This window comes from Prionailurus viverrinus, chromosome A2, assembly GCF_022837055.1.
Source record: "Prionailurus viverrinus isolate Anna chromosome A2, UM_Priviv_1.0, whole genome shotgun sequence".
Lineage (NCBI taxonomy): Eukaryota > Metazoa > Chordata > Mammalia > Carnivora > Felidae > Prionailurus > Prionailurus viverrinus.
Genome location: NC_062562.1, coordinates 85409434 through 85430035, shown reverse-complemented (window position 1 = coordinate 85430035; position 20602 = coordinate 85409434). Strand labels below are relative to the sequence as shown.

The 20602-nt window shown below is 34.9% G+C and overlaps 1 protein-coding gene across 1 annotated transcript in view; it reads left to right on the top strand.

Moving 5' to 3' along the window:
- SEMA3C (semaphorin 3C) overlaps positions 1–20602 on the top strand; it is a 176351-nt gene that overhangs the window by 140583 nt on the left and 15166 nt on the right. Inside the window, exons 13-15 of the mRNA XM_047850415.1 lie at positions 11003–11091; positions 14253–14294; positions 17506–17663. Of these exons, the coding sequence (XP_047706371.1) occupies positions 11003–11091; positions 14253–14294; positions 17506–17663 (289 nt within the window). The remainder of the gene's footprint in view (positions 1–11002; positions 11092–14252; positions 14295–17505; positions 17664–20602) is intronic.

Sequence of the window (20602 nt, the reverse complement as noted above, 5' to 3'; positions counted from 1 at the left end):
AAAAAAAGAGTTTAGAGTGGAAGAGAGCCAAAGCATAAGAGACTCTTAAAAACTGAGAGCAAACTGAGGGTTGATGGGGGGTGGGAGGGAGGGGAGGGTGGGTGATGGGTATTGAGGAGGGCACCTTTTGGGATGAGCACTGGGTGTTGTATGGAAACCAATTTGACAATAAATTTCATATATTGAAAAAAAAAGAAGGATAGAACTGAAAAAAAAAAGATAACGGGCCTACATTAAAAATGGAGTGTAATCTACTGATATAGAATTATTATACTATAAATGCTGATTATATTTTCACTCTGTAAGATATCACAAATGGCTCTGCTTGGCTCTTTTGGGGGGAAGGGGAGATTTTATTTTACTGGCACTTGAGATTCTAAGAAATCCTGCTTGCTTTTTTAGTAAAGATTTATTGGTTCACAAATCTGAAAAACAATGGTAGAATGGCTTTAGATGTGGTTTCACTAGGGCTCTAGCTTCTTTCTTTGGAGTTTTGGGCTCTGTTCTCCTTAGCAGGGAGCAGGAATCAGCTTTGTCCTTATGTCAACCATTGTCCTACTTACAAATGGCTGCAGAAGTTTGCAAAGATATTTGCAACTCAATCAGCTCTGATAGAAAGAAGGTCATATCTGGTTCTCTTTGTTCTTCCTGTAAACCCGAGTTCCCATTTTGTATTATTTCCCTTTTGACTAAAACACATTCTTCAGCATCTCTTCACAAGTGCACGAGATCTGCAGGCAACAGCTTTTCCCAGATTTTATTTATCGAAAGAATGATCGAGTTCATCTTCATTTTTAAAGAATATTTTCACTGGATATAGAATTCTGCGTTAACTTTTTTTTTCACCATTTAAAAAAGTCATCCCATTATCTTCTGGCCTCCATTATTTCTAATAAAATGTCATCAATAACGATATCCCTTGTTCTCATGACATGATGTCTTTCTTCTGTTTTTCTTTTTTTTTTCCTCCAAGTTTTTTTCTATAGCTTTTGGTGTCAACAGTTTAAATATAATGTGCCTAGGGGTGGCTCTATTCAACTTGGGCTGTATTCAGCTTGAGTCTCACTGCATTTCTAGATGTACAACATAATATTTTTCATCAAATTTGGAAAGTTTTCAGCCATTATTTCTTCACATATTTTTTCTTCCCAATCTCTCCCTACTGTCTGTTCAGAGCTCTAATTGTACGTATATTAGAAGGTTTAATATGTCACATATGCCCAAAAGACTGTTCACTTTATTCACTCATTTTTTTTTCTGTGTTCTTGCAAGTGGATAATTTCTACTGATATGGCTTCAAGTCATTGACTCTTCCTTTTTTTTTTTTAAGTTTATTTATTTTGAGAGAGACAGCGCAAGTGGGGGAGGGGCAGAGAGGGGGACACAGTATCTGAAGCAGGCTCTGTTTTGACAGCACAGAGCCTCATGTGGATCTCAAACTCAAGAACCATGAGATCATGACCTGAGCTAAAGTTAGATGCTTAACCCACTGAGCCACCCAGGTGCCCCTCTTTATTCTTTCAACTCCAGTCTGCTACTAAGTCTATGGAGTTAGACTATAAATTTAGCAAGTGACACCTGGATTTGCTAAGTTTGCTAAGTTTAACACCTGGATAATTTTAATTTCTTTTTCTTCTTGCCTATTGACCACACATTTCTCTGCTAAACACACATACTCTCTCTCTCTCTCTCTTTCTCTCTCTATCTCCATGTATAATGATTCTCATTGTTGTTGAATACTGGACATTACAGGTAATATTTTGGCCTTAGGTTCTGTCTTCAGGGGAAAAGTATTAATTCTTGTTCTGGCAGACAGTCAGCTAGAATGGGTTTAGACTTGTTTTACTCTTTGTTAACTATCTTGTGCTCAAGGTAAGTCACTCTAATTTAGCAGGGCTCAAATTCCAAACCATCTCCCTTATATGTCTTATCAGGTCTTGGTTACAAGTTTTGTTCGGATAGCCCTAAACTTAGGTCTTACTCTAAAATGTGGCACTTACTCTCATAGGCTCAGGCTTTTCATGTTAGTTGGATGCCAGCAGTTTTAAGAAGGTGTTAGTGAGATCTGTGTACTCTGGTAGGGCCAGAGCTCCCACTTCACCTAGGATTGCTCCTCCCAGAATTCCTGAAACTATAGTTTATCTGTTCTGGTGTCTGCATAGCAGCTGCAAACTGTTAAGCCCTGGGAGGTCCTATCCTGCAAACATGTATTCCAGGTATCAGCAAAAAAATCATAGGGAATTTCCACATGGACTTCTGGAACCCCATTTCTGCACAGCTTTGTCTGTCTGATACCACGTGCCACAGAATTACTTTGCTTCTGTTGCCCCAATTTCTTACATCCTGCCTCCTCCTGTCAGTGGGACCACCATGCACTACTACCTGGACAGCAACTCTTTGAATCTCTGTTGGGAAATTTTTCCTAGGCAGAAAGTGAGGTGATGATTATCTTGTGAAGATTATCTTGTGAGTTTTTCTTCTTTTAGTCATGTGCTATCTACTATCCATTACTTAGAAAGAATTACCTCATTTAGTTTGTCAGTTTCATAGTTGTTTACTGCAGGAAGGCTATTCCAGTATCGGTTACTTCATCATGGCCAGCTGCCATATTGCCCTCCAGAAAGATGTTTTGGAATGTATTTCTACCAAGTGTTTGAAACAACTATTTTCTTATATCCATGCCAACCCTAGGTTTTATCATTATTTTAAGATTTGCAGATTAAATGGGTATTTTTGTAACTTCATATATACAAACTTTAAAAAATATATGTACTTTTTCATATATATACTTTATATACAAATCACATATATCTTCATAATTATATAATATAATTTTCAAAATGTCTAAAACTTTTTATTATAATTTGCTTGGAGACTCTCCCAAAGTATTTTAGTACATTCCAATTCAGTAATTAATTTTATTTATTAACAGAAAATATGTTTTTAAGCTAAACTGAAGCAGAAAGAAAATTAAAAATTAACATATGTATAAAAAACTAATTTAGTAGTCTCTTTTTTTGACAAATACAACTGCCAAGAAACAAAATAGCGTACAAGGAATTGTATTGTTCATATTCTGTGATTTGCAAATGTTTGAGCAGATATGTATTTCTTCTGTAAAGTTTGTTTAAAATTAACACTTCTAAAAATTATAATAAGTCTGTGATCTGACATAGGAAACAACACCCAAATTTTCTAGGAGACTCCCTAGGTGATTTTGAGTGAGATAGTGTGAACACCACCTTTTGAGAAACTATTTGTTCAACAGAATATGGTCTCTAAACCTGAATGGTAGTTTCTTAGGAGTGAGATGACATTAATGGTGTCAGCAAATACACTTGAAAGTCACTGAATTCTGTATTTTCTTTACACTGCAGAAAAATATTTTAACAGTTCTGAAAGGTTCTTCAGCAAACAGCAAAGAAACCTCTTTAACTTAGGTTAACCCAGTACTATCCAAATTTACTTTACCCTACAAACTTTTTACACTATTGCACTTTAGGAGATGCTGAATAGATAGCATTTGTTGATACTGCCTTTCCAAGGGCCTCCCCTCAAATAGAGATATTAAGATGCCTTTGATGACCCAGTGAGATTCTAACTGCCCTAAGGACTGTTGCTGAAGGTTGTCAATATCACAGCATTTAAATTACCTTTTCACATTGGGTGTGAAAAGCTCTAAGTGTGAGAAATTGTGCTAAATGACCTAGTTCAGAAGTTTCTTTTCTTTTTCCCTTTTTCTTTTCTTTTCTTTCTTTTCTTTTCTTTTGGTAAGAGGAGAACATTCATGAATAGAATTGCCACTTTTTAAAAGTATATTTGATAAAACCATTAAAAGAATGTAGCAGTTTGATAACATAACAGAAAAAATCTATTATGAATACATATTCCAACTAACATGAAAGAAATCAACCAACTGGTAAGATCTAATTATAGAAACTTACAAGGTAGGATGTCTAGTCATTTGCCCTCATTTATATATAAAGCTTTCATTCGTCACACACAGTTATTGCAGGTTTGGGGGAGCTTCAGTTGTTTCTTTATTTTAATAAACAAATGCTTCAAAAATTATGATAAAGGAAGAATTGCCATTTAACAAATATACTGATTTTATCTTTTATAATACTAATTTTAATAATAAATACTACCACTGATTTACTTGCAATAATTGGCTCTGAAATCATATGTAGAGCTGCTTGGGCCGACATCTAGAGGCACCACGGTGAATATAGAGGAAAAAGAAGAAAGTCTTGAGTATATGCCTTCGGAATTTGTGTGTTTCTTAACTAAATTGAATAAGGCCACTCCTTAGCAGGTACATTAATTACCAAAACCTAGAATCAGATTGGCTACATAATTTGCAGAGCCTGGTGTAAATTGAAGAATCAGAGTCACTTGTTTAAAATTATTAAGAAGTTCAAGGAGGTGACAGCAAAGCATTAAACCAAGTACAGGTCTCTGACTGCAAGACTTTGAGGGACTGAACAGGTCTTACAGCCAGGAAGCCAGCCCTGACTAGATTATTTTGACAGATTAGCAATTGGGGGAAGGGGTCTGACTAGATCTGATTAAGGAGGCAGTGTTCTCCCAGATCCCCAGGTGACCAGTGGCAAGCAGACAGTTTGGCACGGCCATTTCCAGTGAAACACCCTCAGGATTATATTTTAAATGAGACTCTGCTGATAGATAGACAGAGGACTATTCAAATGACCTGCTGGGTGATGAGCTATGTTTGATCACTTGTTTGAGACAGCCAACGTTTACTATGCTATAAATGCAAGCTGTTCTTTTGTCTGCAGATAGTGGAAAGGTTTAGGAGTAATATTGCTATGATTCCTTGTATTAGAAAGAAAAAAAAAATCCTAGATGGTATAAAATGTATATATAGCAGGAAAGAAGCTTTTCTGGGGAATTTTCTTTAAGGATTCAGTGAAACAAAAGAAAATTAAAATTACTAATGTGGATTGGTGAGTCTACTATGTTATCTTTGTATATAGGTTTATATCATGCAAATCACTTATAAAACTTGTCCTGCTTGATTCACATCACAATGCTTCAATATATTCAAGGTATGACTATTATCTGTATCTCACAGATGAGAAAATTGGGGCTTAGAAAAAAAAATGTTGACTCCAATAATGTCAAAAATTTAGTAAGAGATTGAACTATAAATAAAAAATAACTTGTACTTATTGAGGGCATACTATGTAGCAGACATCATGCTAAGCAATTTCCATGTATTATTCATTTAGTTTTTATTAGTCAGCACTCTTTTAACTGAAACTGACCTTATATCTTTCTTAATCTAGTTTAAAACATTAATGTGTTGTATGTGTGTTTGTGTCTGTGTGTGTGTGTATGTTCAACTGAGAAGTGCAGAAGGCAACCTCAGACATAACTGAATTTGTGCTTAAATGATGTTTTCAGGAATTTATCTCTCCCTCTTTCAATTCTACTTTCCTCTGTATTGTTCGTTCTCACATGGAGTCCCTGCATGTGGTCAGAAGGATGGCCCTGCTCCTCCAGATTTACAAGTCTTTAATAGCCCTGATCTCACAAAGAAGGAGGCTCACAAATCTCTAATTCCCAGGGAAGGCTGGGCCCTGACTTGTTTCTGTGCCCACTCCTTCATGAATCACCAGGGTAAAGGAATACTCTTATTGGACAGGCCTAAGTCATGGCATCTCCCTGGAGCTGGACGAGAGATACACACACCATTCCTTAACTGTATAGATTGAGAATGAGAGACGTGTTTTCAAAAGATGTTTCAGGGTGTTATTATCAAAAGAAAGGGAAGTGATTGAGGGTAGGCCTTAGATATCCATTACAAAGGTATAATTATTATTTATATTTACACACAAGCAAACTGAGGCTTAAGGGAAAAAGTATACTCGGCTTCACTGTAAATGTATGATAGGTATGGAGCTTACCCCAAGGAAATAAAAGCAATACCTCAAATTCTATAGAACAATAGAAAGGATTTATGTTTTGAGTATATTCAAGGAATGCCATTCTCACTACCCTCAGAAAGCAGACATTTGATGACTATATTATCATCTTCAAACTAAAAGGTACAGAGATGGCTTTATGTAGACATAAGTAATTGGAAGTTTTATGGATATTCTGGAATGTGTATCTTTCAGTGACTAACATTTTAATGGGAACACACTTACTACTTAAAAAACCATAAATTCTAGACCATAAACTGTTGAGTGCTCTGCCTATTTATTTTTGCATCCATACTGGATATGGCGCCTGACACGCTGAAGGCACTCAGTAATTTTGTGTTAAATCAGTGAGTGAAAATGGGTGGCGGATAACCCAAGTCAACTTAGTTATTGACCTCAAAAGTGTTTTCTATATGGGAAACTGAAGGATTTGTATGTCTTGAAAAAAAAGCTATAGACATCTACCATGACTGCATTTTGAGAGTAACTATCCCATTAACATGGTTCTACTTAGGGAGTAGCCGTTGGCAATTACCTGTGTATTGGCTCTTCTCTGGTGTCAAAACTGAATGAAAGGATACTTAAGCGTTGACAACTGATTGGTCTCTAAATACTAGTATATGTTGTGCCTTAGTCGAGATTAAATTGGACCAAATTAGATGTATGTCTTCAGAATCTGAACCAGAGACAGTGGGAATCAGGCAGTTTGTAATGAAGGCAGAAATATAAAGATATCCAGAGTAGAACCTTGTAAATAGTGTAGAGTTAGGATATTTTCTCCCCTGGCCGCAAGTACTAGAGATCCTGACCAATCACCTAAGTTGTTGATCAACTACTAGAACTGTGTGTGTGTGTATGTGTGTGCACGTGTGTGCGTGTGTGCATTTAATGTTTATTCTGAGAGAGAGAGCATGAACAGGGGAGAGGCAGAGAGAGGGGGAGACACAATCCTAGGCAGGCTCAGTGCTGTCAGCACAGAGCCCCATGTGGGGCTCCACCACATGATCTGTGAGATCATGAGCTTCAAAAATCAAGAGTCAGATGCTTAACTGACTGAGTCATCCAGGTGTCCCTACTGCTGTGTCTTTTAAATAGTCCAGTTTCAGTGAGGTGTGGCATTTGGTAAAATAACTACATAATCAGGTAAAATTCTGAGCACCACATTTTGAATAGGATAATGCCAATCGTACAGTGCCCAGAGAAAGACAAGCAATAAGATTTGGATTTGAATTTGGATAAGTATACCAGAAGTGAGTGCTCATGCTTAGACCAGAAGAAGAAATTATAAAGATAAATGTGGAGGGATGTAAAAAAGAGATTGAATGCATTCTTGGTAGCCGTAGAATAAAGGCTAATCAATAAAAGAAACAGAGCAGTAGATTTAACTGAAGAAGAAAATTTTCAACCTTTTGCTGACTTGTGAAGGATGATCTTGGACAATAAAATTCTACTGATAAGATATTATAGATTAGATTTCATTAGATAGAGATTCTTCAATGTAAGGAATGCATTGTCCAATTTTATGGACAATTTTCTTTTCTTTTTTTTTTTTTAGAAAGCTAAACTAATTATTAGAGGTGGACTTAGCATAAAATTTAGAGTTCCTCTTTGTAATTGTTTGGGGGAAGACACAAACAACTCTTTTTGTATTTTTATATTATTTTAAAAGAAGGCTTCCCAAATTACATAACTTTAAGGTCTCATGAAACCTAAATTAATAATGATGATTAATAACACCACAAAGATTTAAAGCTATTCTATTCATATTTGAATCCACACATTTGAATGACTATTCTAATTTATGAATATAAAACTTTAATATATGGAATTCTAGTAAGAACCGATATATTCATTTGTGATGTACTGATGAAAGTTGAACCAGTGTAATGAAGAACGCTGCAGAAATACTAGCTCATAAGTACCAGTACATGCCTAAAGGTGGAAAAGTAAAGGAACTAAAATGGATATTTATTTTCTTCAATGTCAGAATTAAATAATATATTTTTATCATAGAGCCAGACACATAGTGGGCATCCAATAAATATGTCTTTCTCTCTGGAGATCTTGCATTTCTGTGATTTTGTTTGAACTTGATTTTCAAATACAAATGTTACCAATTTTTGAATTTGCTTATTTTTTTGCAAGAATTTCAGACAAGTTGACAGTCAGTTTTATTTGTTAGAAAAATATATTTTTATCTTAATGGCCTTAAAATAAAAGGGAATCTGCTCATCATTACCAGCACAACAAAAAAATAACTAAAATAGAAAGACAAGCAATAAATAAAAGTGATGCTCTAGCTTTTATTGCAAAGGAGTCAAAAGCATGTATTGCTTTATCTTTTTATTAAACCATTTTTATAGCCGCTCTTTGGGTAATATTTTATAAATGGCATGAATAAAGTGTGTGCGTATTTGTTGTGGATTCTTTCAAAAGTAATGATGATTTGTGTGAAATATGGCTCACATAGTAAGTTAAAACGTTACGTTAAAAACAGGAGCCAGTTGTCTCATTTGAGAATACTTAATTCTTTTCAGAGCTGATAGTTTTATCTTTGGGAATCCCTGTAATCAAGATTCTTTTTCATGAAGTTTTATTTGAGAGTATGGTTACACAGTTTCTGCTCTGTCTCTGCTCAAGAAAGAGGTCATTGCTGTCATGAAGCATGGCTACAAGCTGCAGCAAGGAACCATAAACCTCTGTTGTGACCTCTTTAAAAAAGAAAAGAAAAGAAAATATAATGCCTATGATAACATGATTTAAAACAAAGATGGTTTTACACTCTCATTCTTCATACACCCACATACACGTGCTCACACACAATACTACACAAATCCTGACCTAGCTGTTACAATTTCAAAGTTTTTATTTTAGGTTTTTTGGTACATCCTATTCCCTTAGAAGTTTCCAAGGCTCTTGGTGATGAATTGTTAATAGAAATTGGGGAACACCTGCAACCATACTCATCCATTTTAATTGTGACCTGTCTCTGCACAGCATCGCCCAATGTTTTTCACTTCAAATTTATACACACATTTACCGATCTTCCAAGAAAATAGTACCAATTGGTATCAAATTTAGAGTTTGGAACTTCTAAAATCAGGTGCTCATACTTTGTATCCTCACAGGGCACAGGGATTGGTCTGGCAAAATCTCTAGGTCTTGTTCTTCTGTACAAACATTTTTATTATAATTAATGGTACTTAATTTTTTAGTTGGTAACATTTTATTTAATTTTTTTAAATCTTTATTTACTTCTGAGATAGAACACGAGTGGGGGAGGGGCAGAGAGAGAGAGGGAGACACAGAATCAGAAGCAGGCTCCAGGCTCTGAGCTATCAGCACAGAGCCCGACTCAGGGCTCGAACTCACAAACCGTGAGATCATGGCCTGAGCCAAAGTCAGTCACTCAACCCACTGAGCCACCCAGGCGCCCCTTAGTTGGTAACATTTTAAAATAGAGTTTATTTTTTACTAAGAATTGTTTGAGGGGCACCTGGCTGGCTTAGTCAGTAGAGCATTTGACTCTTGATCTTGGGGTCATGAGTTTGAGCCCCACGTTGGGTGTAGAGATTACTTTTAAAAAAGTAAGAATTATTTTGAATCTTTCAATTTAGGTTAAGATAGAAACTATCAATGTGAAATGTGATCTTTTATGTCAGAGATACTCTTGCCTGTGGAATACAGACCACTTTGAGATGTGAGATTTGGGAATTATGGGATTCATCACTAAATGATTAAAGTCCTGTACAGTTCAATTTAATGAACTCTTACTGACATTTCTCAACAGAATTTTTAAATATTCCAGTATCTGTTGACCATAATATATCTTTACAAATTATACACCCACAGTTACATGTTCATACTTAAAACTAATGACTTGATGCTTATGATACAGCTCGTTAATTATTGTAATATTGTAATATTTTGTATTGTATTGTAATATTATAATATTTTGGTGAGGAAATACATTTTTACTATATCATTCATTCACAAATTTGCTCTAACCCCACGTTGCCGAATCTCAACTAATTTCTTTTAAACCTAAAATGTATGTGATTGGTAGAGTGGCAAAATTATATGTCTATAAAATGCTTATGTGACATATGAAACTATTTAACTAAGAATATTGGCATAAATAACATTTTCTGTATGTATTACATTTATTTGGGTGTAACTCAAATAAATTGAGTGACAATTTATTGAGTGACAAATAAATGAGATTGGGGCAATGTCATTGGAAATATGAGTAAATTTTTTTTTTTTGCTTCAGTTTATTTGGACCATCTAATTTCATATTTTCCCCTGAATTTTAAGAATATCCAAAAAATTCTCTCATGTGTGTATATGTGTGTGAAAACAGTAGAATTATTCTGTAAATAGGTGTCCACATCTGAGATGATAAGACATTTATGTTTCTGCTTTGAAAATTATTTTGAATTGCGAGTTAAACATTTTATTGTGTCTGAAATCTCTCGTGGCCACAGATCAAATGTAAATTTCTAGTGCTAGTGCTTATAGTACAATTATAAAAATTCATTTGTGAATTCATCTTTTTTCTCAGATAATCAAATCATTATGTAGCAGTGTTAATGAAAACCTGGGAGTGTCTTTATAACGTTGGTTTGGAGGTTTAACTAATATTCTTAAGGGCCAAACTTACAATAATGTATTAATATTTAAAGAATACACACTTGGTTCAGAAACAGAACTTTTGACTTTATAAGACATTCAGACATTCTCTTCTCTCATAGTTCTGACTGTACCAAATAGGTACAAAATATAAGATGTTCTTATTAGTTCAGTCTGAATTATATATTACCTCAATTTAAACATACAAAGTTTGAAAAAATATAAAATAAAATAAACATGAAATTTGGAATAAAATTAGAATGCGGCAAATGGTAATAGTTGAATATACTTGGTGTTTTCTTGATGACTAATTAATTACATAAATAATATTCTAAATTCTAAACCAGTGGGTTTGTGTTTAAATGTCTTTCTTTCCTACATCGCATTGAGGTTGTTTTTTTTTTCCTTTTTCTTTGATTCAGATCGAGGCACTGTGCAGAAGGTGGTGGTTCTTCCTGCTAATAGCTCTTCCAGGGGTGAGCTCATTCTGGAGGAGTTAGAAGTCTTTAAGGTTTGAACATCTCTTTTGTTAATCTCGGAACATGCGTGATGGATGGAATTATTTCATCTTAGGGCCACTTGGGAGGAAAAAATACTTGATAAAAGATCAAATAAATGTCATAAATTTTTGAGGGTAGGAAACGCTAGATAAAGTGAGAAATATAGAGCAAATATTTTACTGAAGTGTTTTTTTTATACATTTGAAGTTATCTTAACATTAAAAGATTAGTTTTTTTCAGCGATTATCACGACTCCAAGAATTTTGGTCATCATTATTTTTATAAATGGGCTTTTGTGGTCAAGGTCTAAAAGATTTGCCGTGAAAGGGCTTTTATCATTTGCTTCACAAGCCGCTGAAACTTAAATGCGTTACATTATTGATTGTTAGATAAACTTTCTCATAATTTTTTATCCAGGAATTTTAAGAAAAACTACTTTGCTTTCTCTTGTTTTATTGCTTTCAATTCAGATGTCACTCTGGTTACATAAAACAAATGTTGTCTCTTTACCACTCAAAACTCATGTTCTGCTGAACTTGAGATTTCATTATTGTTCTCTTTGTTCTTAAATGTGGGCTTAAAAAAAAAGGAAGAAAGAAAAACAGTATACAACAACAATAAAAAGGCACACAGAAGGAAGTTCATTCCTGAAAGACATAACCTGCTCAGAAAAAGGTGCCTGTTCTTTATGTATCTGTGATCCCAGAGAGCAGATTTGTGGTGTTCTGCACACCCTTCCTTCCTTAAGATGAAAGTCATTGAAGTTCGAGTGGTTTATCTGATAAATACTTGGAAAAATGGATAAAACACAGCCAGAGGATCTGTTAGGACTACGAAGATACTTTACCATGGAATCAATCCTATTGCAGACTACTATTTCCAAATTAATCAATTAAGGGAGACAAAAAAAAAAAAAAAAAGCCCATGGATATCAAAAGACCAGAGTCAGCCTTTATTTTTTTTTTTAATATTTATTTATTTTTGAGACAGAGAGAGACAGAGCATGAACGGTGGAGGGTCAGAGAGAGGGAGACACAGAATCCGAAGCAGGCTCCAGGCTCTGAGCTGTCAGCACAGAGCCCAATGCGGGGCTCGAACTCACGGAACGTGAGATCATTACCTGAGCTGAAGTCGGACGCTCAACCGACTGAGCCACCCAGGTGCCCCCAGAGTCAGCCTTTAACAGTACAATTAGCACTGTAAGACTCCCATGAGCAGGCTATTGCTGGGTCAGTTAAGTTGCTTTGCTTAGTTGAGCAGACTCAGAATATATTAACTTATTAATATATGGGAACATATATTACTGAATTTATAAGCATGTAAGTGATCAAGATGCATTTTTTGGGGTTATGCTAATAAATTTTAAATTTAAAGGAAAACGTTTTTTTAAATAATCAAATGAAATCTGAGGAACTCTGGCAATTTTTCCAGTATGTTATTAAATTTACAATTTTTAATGCTAGACTCACTTTGGCATAAGGTTCTTCATAATTAGCGCATTAATGTTGTGCTTACCAAATGTTAACTATGTACCTTCGAGTGCTTTTTCTACGCCTTGCTTTATAAAAGAATTGATCGTTTCACTAGATTAACCAAAATTGCATTATAGATAAAATATGTTTTCCTCATTCGATTCAATAAGGACAACTTGGCTTGGCCAAAATAGCAAAGTACTTTATTCTGGAATTTTCCTGAAGATAGCAAAAATTATTATTATTGCAGAGCTTCATTTTTAATTCTGAAATATCAGTTTTTAATAAGCAGAAAACTTTAACTGAGTTTGACACAAACCCAAACATATAAGTTATGGAAAGCTCTTAAAGAAATGTGAGTCATTCTGATCATGTGCTAACTACTTATGGTCTGTTATATAAGTTATGCTGGTGTTATCATCATGAAGAATAAACTCTCAGTGGAAAAATAGAGTCAGTCAAGACTAAAAAAGTTGAGCTTTCTTATGGAACCCTATGCCAGTGATTGATATGGCTAAACAGAGACACAGTTACCAAATACAAGTTACTTACTGTCTTCAACATGGTATTTGTGTCATATTTTCTGATCTGAGGTAAAAATAACTGGGTGTGTATGATATACTGTGATTAGCACCTGAGGAAATAATGCATTTGAACTGAAACAAACTCCTTAGCTAAGTGTCACCCTGATATATTGCAGAAAACACAATGTAACTTTTAAAAACCAGACCCTTTGTTTATTTTATAGAGTGCAGAACCATAATTTCTTCTTTTAATCCTCTGTACAGAATATTTCCTGAAAATACATCCAGCTTTCTCAAACTTAACTTATATAAATTGCAATATGTTTTGTATGTGTGTGTGTGTGTGTTTCTAAACAATGATCAAAACCTGTGGCAAATGAATGTTTAGATATATTACCATTTTCTCTTTTGAACATGTGTAAGAACACATACCTCTAGAAATGAATTATTGTAGGTACAGTTAACTTTGAGTGCTTGCTCTCACTGGAGCTATTCAAATGAAACTTCACAGATATTTATCAGGTTATTGCAAGTCTAATTTTGAAAGGAAGTATATTTTGTTTAAGAATAAAGTTTATGAATAGAGTGACTTTCAAAAAGGATTACTATTTCAGAAAATTCTTAAGTACTTTCACTAATTCACATTTATCAAGAGGACATTTTCTAACAATATTTCTTTGTTTGCAACAGAAGAATTAATAAGCATGATTTGTTCTAATACATCCTTCCAAAGCAACCTCTGGCAGGTGCAAGGTAGTATCTTATGCAGATAGTGCTTCTGCTGTGGAGGAATAACATGGGGTACCATTCCACAGCATCTTACCCACCCCATTCAAGCCTAAGTTTTATTCATTGGGTTCAATATTCCAAGATGTAATTTTTTCAATTCTTTCAAATTTCTCAAATTTTTATTCCTTTTCTAATGACTGTGTTGATCATGTGTTATAATTGCTACTTTTTTTTTAGTTTAAGCATAGATATGTGTCACAACCCATCTTTATCACCAGCAAAGGAAATGTAGTTTATAGACAAGTGTTGCTAAACTTTGAAAGTATACATGCATATATAGAGAAATGATGATTTCTTGAATTTTAACGGAAAATAGAACATTTTAATGTAAATATTTTTAAAGAATTATTTTAACAGCTGACCCCCCTTTTTTTTTTTAATTTTCAGAATCATGCTCCTATAACAACACTGAAAATTTCATCCAAAAAGGTAAAAACAACCCCGTTTTTATTTTATTTGCATGTTATAAACCTTTACTATGATGAAAAATATATTCTGTAAAATATTAATTTTAGTATTAGAAAAATAACTAATACTATTTACAGGATACCACAGAATCACCTTTAATTTTTGTACATCATTTACAAGCCATTAATGGAAGACAAAATAGGTCTATTTTGTATAAAAGCCCATCAGAGGAGAACATATAAATATATACAGCAAGATATTCCAACATTTTGTATATCCTATATTCTCAAATATTACAGTGTGTGAAGCCAACCAAAATAAAAGTAATCTTTTTGTAGGAAGAACTCGGCATAATGTTTGGGCTACTATAACATCACAGACATTCTCAGGGGCTTGGAATGAGTAATCAATCCTCTTTTGAGTCACTGCTGCTATCACATGTTTGAAATGTGCAATGCATTCTTTTATGCTTATTTCTAAGGAAGTGCTATTTTTTTTTTTAGAGTTTATACATATCATTAAAAAATCTGAATGTCTCAAATCTAAACCATATAAGGATTCAGGTTTAGAGGAAGAAATGTTTGACTGTGATTGTCGGGAATGTTTAATCTTCTAATTCGTGCCTGCACATGCAAATGCACAATGACCATGAAAAGGAAAAGCCCTATCCCAATCTCTACGTGTGTGACTCACGTACTTCTCCAGGCACAGGTGTTCTCTCTGAAGAAAGTTCTAAGGGGCAGAGTCATATAGTCAAAAGTGGAATAGGCTTCAGAGTGGGACTGACATGCATTTGAATACTAACTTGTCCATAAATTATGGACAGATCATTAAACTTCACTGACCCAAGTTTCTGCCTCTACAAGGTAATGCTTTTCTCACATATGAGTTAATTTATATAAATTGCCTAAAGTAAAGCAGGTCTTGGTAACTGTTTAAAGAGTCTGAGATCTATTTTTCTTGGAATATGGAATAAAGATTTTAAGTGTTAGCAGAAATGATGACATAACGTTACTGTTCTTTACCTTATTTGGTCTGATACAGAGGAAGAAGTATTCCACAGTCAGTCTTGTACTCTTTTCACTTGACTCAGTTTTATGAAGAAAAATAAATAGGGTACAATGGAGCTAAAGATCTCATCTGTAAAAATGTTTGTGTGGTGCATAACAAACATTTTCCCAAGTAACAAGAAGCCATTCGTCATTTTCCCCAATGTCCTAGGGAGCTGATCCCAAGTCAGAATTGTCTTTGAAGTCAGCAGGGAAGCCCTTTGTTTACAGTAGCTTAATGAAAAGAGAACGTGTCAGAATAAAATTCAAAAAGGACACAGAGCCATTTGTGTGGCAGAGTAGTTCAGTATACAATTACAGTAATACAAGTTACAATACAACTTGAAATTCAGCTGGTACCTCATAGTTCACAATACATTCCGTTAAATTGCAGTATGCAACACATGTATGCACACAGGAAAGACTGAGTATTACATCTGTCTTCAACATCTTATATTACAGATAATTAAAAATGTTTCTTTCAATCATTAGATTTAGGATATGGTAATTATTTGAGTTTTGGGGAACTCATTTGCACAACTGAATACTACATTAAGTTTTCAGTGAGAAAGAAGTACAGATCATCGATGGTATTTCATACACATTTAAATACCATGAATTTAGTACCTTCCCTAGTGCTCAGATTATATTATTTTCTATTTTATGCTTCCTTATTCCCTAGTTTATTCTTGCATTCCATATATCACAAAATAGTTGGATTAATACAAATGATAATTTCTAGAATAAAACTACCCATATTATTTCCTGAAATAAACCAATTTCCTTAAAATATTTTGATGCAGCTGATGTATTCACTATATTTGTACTCAATAAATTCTTATTTGAAATGTTCTTAGAGAAATTATTATTGTCAAAATATGCTATTGTTTTCCTATAGTTTGATTGTCTCAAGTAGGGATCAATCATTTTCAGCCCAATTTCTAAAAAATTAATTGATCTGAATAAAATATTTTTTATTGAACAGTACACTGAGATTTTATTCAAATTATTAATTAGAATTAAAAAATTGTAAGATGATAGTTAACTGGCAGTTTATTCTACTATGTTATTTAACATTCGTTGAGAGATCAGGAGTCAGACACTATTCTAAGGATTTTATATGGAGTTAGCCCTTACATTTAGTTCTTTAAAAAAACTGTGTGGTATAGGTACTGTATTATCCCGGCTTTATCAAAGAGGAAGCTGAGATTCAGAAAAGTTTCACAGTGTATTTGTGGTTGCACTGGGATTTGAATCCCAGAAGTGTGGCTCCAGAACCTAGTGGATCAGTGGTGCCCCTGTTAATTTAAATTTTAAATTTTAAGTTGTATATGTGAAATATGTATAGATGTCTGTGTGTGTGTGTGTGTGTACATGTGCATATATGTGCATATTTAAGTTCCAGCTTAGAGATTCTCTAGCTTGAATTATACGATATCACTTCTTTATAAAATAAGTGTCAGAAACTTAATCTTTCAACTCCTGAGAACTAATTTATGCATAGATAAAAGAATTGGAGCAGCATCGTAAGAAGCTCTTGACATCGTACAAATGAAGGAGAGTGAAATCTTTATTTATGACTTAGGGTGCTGCAGATCACTGGGTCATACAGAAAAGTTAAGACATATCTAAATATAAATGCTGATATTCTTCTAAATAATTTAAAATTCCTCTAATGAGTAATATGTTATTTTCAAAGGCATGTGAAACATGTTTTTCTTCAATTTTATCTAATACTGTGTACTGTTTTCCTTAAACTTAAAAATACCCTTTATTTTAGACTTGACTTTTTCAAATTTACAAGGTGATGGGTTCCCATATTTGAAGAAAAAGAAAGCTGCCTGTGCACTCAAAAAAGAAAGCAAACATCATAATTTAAATCTGTAATATATTAGCACACATCTGAGAGAACAATAAATCCCAATGTCTAAAATGTATTACCGTTCTACATAGGGCTCTGAGCTTTTTTTTTTTTTTTAAACAGGAAAGTGGTAATGTTCTAAGCATATTAACATAGGAGAATTCTATTTATTTTGGCTTTCTACCCTCTGTACTTCGCTTCTTATTTTTAGCCTATTTTAAAATGAATCTAAGTTGGTATAGACACATATTATAACGTGTTCCTGCTAAAAGTCCTCTTTAATGTCCACATCTGAAATAAATCATAATCTTTCCTCTAATAGCAACAGTTGTATGTGAGCTCCAATGAAGGGGTTTCCCAAGTGTCTCTGCATCGCTGCCACATCTATGGTACAGCCTGTGCCGACTGCTGCCTGGCCAGGGACCCTTACTGTGCCTGGGATGGCCATTCTTGCTCAAGATTCTACCCAACTGGGAAGCGGTGAGTCCCAAACATTCAGCTGAGAATCAAAAGCGATGTTCTCAGACAACTGAGTCATGCTCCACACGTATTCTTTTCAATGGCGTTAGAAATAGTAGCTATGTTCAGCATCACGTGTAGTCAATGAATGAAGTAAATGCCTATGCTTTATAACTTGATATTTTCACAGATATGTGAGGATACAGTCCTTTGGCTTTTTGTGGGGTTTTTGGTTTTTATTTTATTTTATTTTTAATATAATTTATTGTTGAGTTAGCTAACATACAGTGTATACAGTGTGCTGTTAGCTTCAGGGTAGCTTCCCATGATTCATCGCTTACATATAACACCCAGTACTCATCCCAAGACATGCCCTCCTCAATACCCATCACCCATTTTCTCTTCTCCCCCCGCCCCGACCCATCAACCCTCAGTTTGTTCTCTGTATTTAAAAATCTCTCTGGAAAAATTTATTTCTCCTCTTAAAGCTCCTGTAGCTACACAATCCTGTGGACCATCAAAAAGTTCAAACAGCATGTAACATTTTTGCATTACCTGACTTTTTATGTGCTTCAGTATAGGATTAAACTCCATCTTCCTAGGGTTTCCTGTGGCACTTAATATTTCTATAATCAAACGTTTTCTTAGTTTTGGCAACAGGAACATTGCTCCAACATGGTTACCCTGAATTGCTTTCAGAACCTTGATGCCCATGCTGTTTACCTCTTAGAGGGGTAAGTGCATGGATGCTGGTCAGATTGACAGAGTTAGGCAATGTGAGGCTAAGTGCCATTTATCCAAGCAAAAGCTCAGATAAGAAACTCTGAACCAACTTGCACTAAGTTGGAAGGGACCACCAGTAGTGACACTGATTATAGAACAAAGAATATGCATAATTTAGGGTCAGCCAAGGTCATAGCTATTTTCAGTCATCTCTTGATGTGGGTCATGATGGGTGGCAAGGCCAAAACCTAACAAAATTAGGTTCAGCAGGAGAGAGCAAATAGGACCAGCCTTAAGCACTAATGATTTTCAAGTAAAATCATTGGGGTGAAGGTGTTTTATAGCTTCTTTACTCTCTGTTATACATATAGGCCCTTAAAGACAGAAGTATTCTGCCTGTCAAGATTGTACTGATACTTTTACCTATTAGTTCAACAAATTTGTATCATGGGACAGTTATTTGCCAGGCAATGTTCTAGAGTTAGGCATACAACGTGAAAAACAAGAACAATAAAAAGATGAAAATTCCTGCCTTGAGGGATAATAAATTCTAGAGGGGGAAGACAGAAAATAAATAAATAAGGAATCCCTCTAGTGTATCAAATAATGATAAGGTCCATGATTTTTTTTAATTTTTAATTGTTTTTTTAGGTCTATGAATTTTAAAAGGGCAAAGAAGGGAGACAGAGGATGTGGGAAGCAGGGAGTTGCAATATTAAGTGGATGGTCCCACTGAAGGTGTGATGTTTGAAGATGGACTTAGGTGAGGAGGAATGGCACAAAGGCATTATCTGGGAGAATAGCATTCCAGGGAGAGGAACCACATATCCTTAAAGCTGGAGTGCACCGAGATTGTTCAAGAGACAGCACTGAAACTAATGGGGCTATGGTGGAATGAGAAAAAGGAAGGGTAGGAAGAAATGAGGCCAGAATGCACGATGACTTAGGACTTAGTAAGTTATTGAAGGCTTTTGTTTAGAGTGAAACAGAAAGCTACTGAGGGCTTTTGAGCACTTGAATGATATTACTTTGACTTTTGGTTTGAAAAGATCATCTGGTTGGGTTTGGCTGGATTATAGCCCTGGGATAGGAAGTGGATGGGGAGAGAGGAGACAGAAGCTGCAAGGCAGTTAGGGCACTGTGAGGATCCAGGTAAGATAGAATGATGGCTCGCACAGGGATGATAGAGGTGGAAGTGGCAAAGTGGTCTGATTCTGGATAGAGCTCACAGCATCTGCTGATGTATTATATGTAGGATGTTAGAGAAAGAGAGGACTGAAGAATGAACCAAGTCCTCAGAACTGAGCATATGCAGTTGTAGTTTCCTGAGAAAGAGAAGACTATAGAAGGAGCAGGTATGTGGAGAGAAAGATGATGTTAGCAGTGCCTATGAGATGTTCAATCTCATATAATATGAATTTGGAGTACACAGGCATGGTCTGGGATGGAAAATTTGAAAGACTTTTGTATTTAAAGGCATGAAATGTGAAGAGAACACCCTTTCTTTAAACCAATACTTTTTTTTTTAAATTTTTTTAACGTTTATTTTTGAGACAGAGAGAGAGACAGAGCATGAATGGGGGAGGGTCAGAGAGAGGGAGACACAGAATCCAAAACAGGCTCCAGGCTCTGAGCTGTCAGCACAGAGCCTGACACGGGGCTCGAACTCACGGACCGCGAGATCATGACCTGAGCTGAAGTCGACCGCTTAATCGACTGAGCCACCCAGGCACCCCAAACCAATACTTTTTAGTATCTGTGTTCAAAGACCCATGTTCTTCTGTGTCATTTTAAGATTTAGGCAGGAAGTCTATGGTGTCTTTTGATTTCTACATAGAAGTTTAGAACCTCAGTACCCTGAGATCTTCTGCTGGCACTCGACTAGAGATCTAAACCTGAACACATAGTATGAGGAAAGCAAACTCCACATGTAATCTCAAATCAATTATATTTGTAGTCATTGCTGGTATTCTTTTTTACCAAACTTGTTTTGCACTCCCAATTACGATAGCAGTGATATTTAAAAATTATTACCATAATTGTTTGTAGGACAATACATTTTTCTTGACAAAGAGTTCTAAAAATTGGCATATCTAACCCCTAGAATACAATCATCTATCTATTAAACAGATTTAGTGCTAAAGGAAGCTGAAGCAACACACTTTCTTTATTATTATTATTATTATTATTTTATTTATTTTAAGAGATAGAGAGAGAACGAGTGGGAGAGGGGCAGA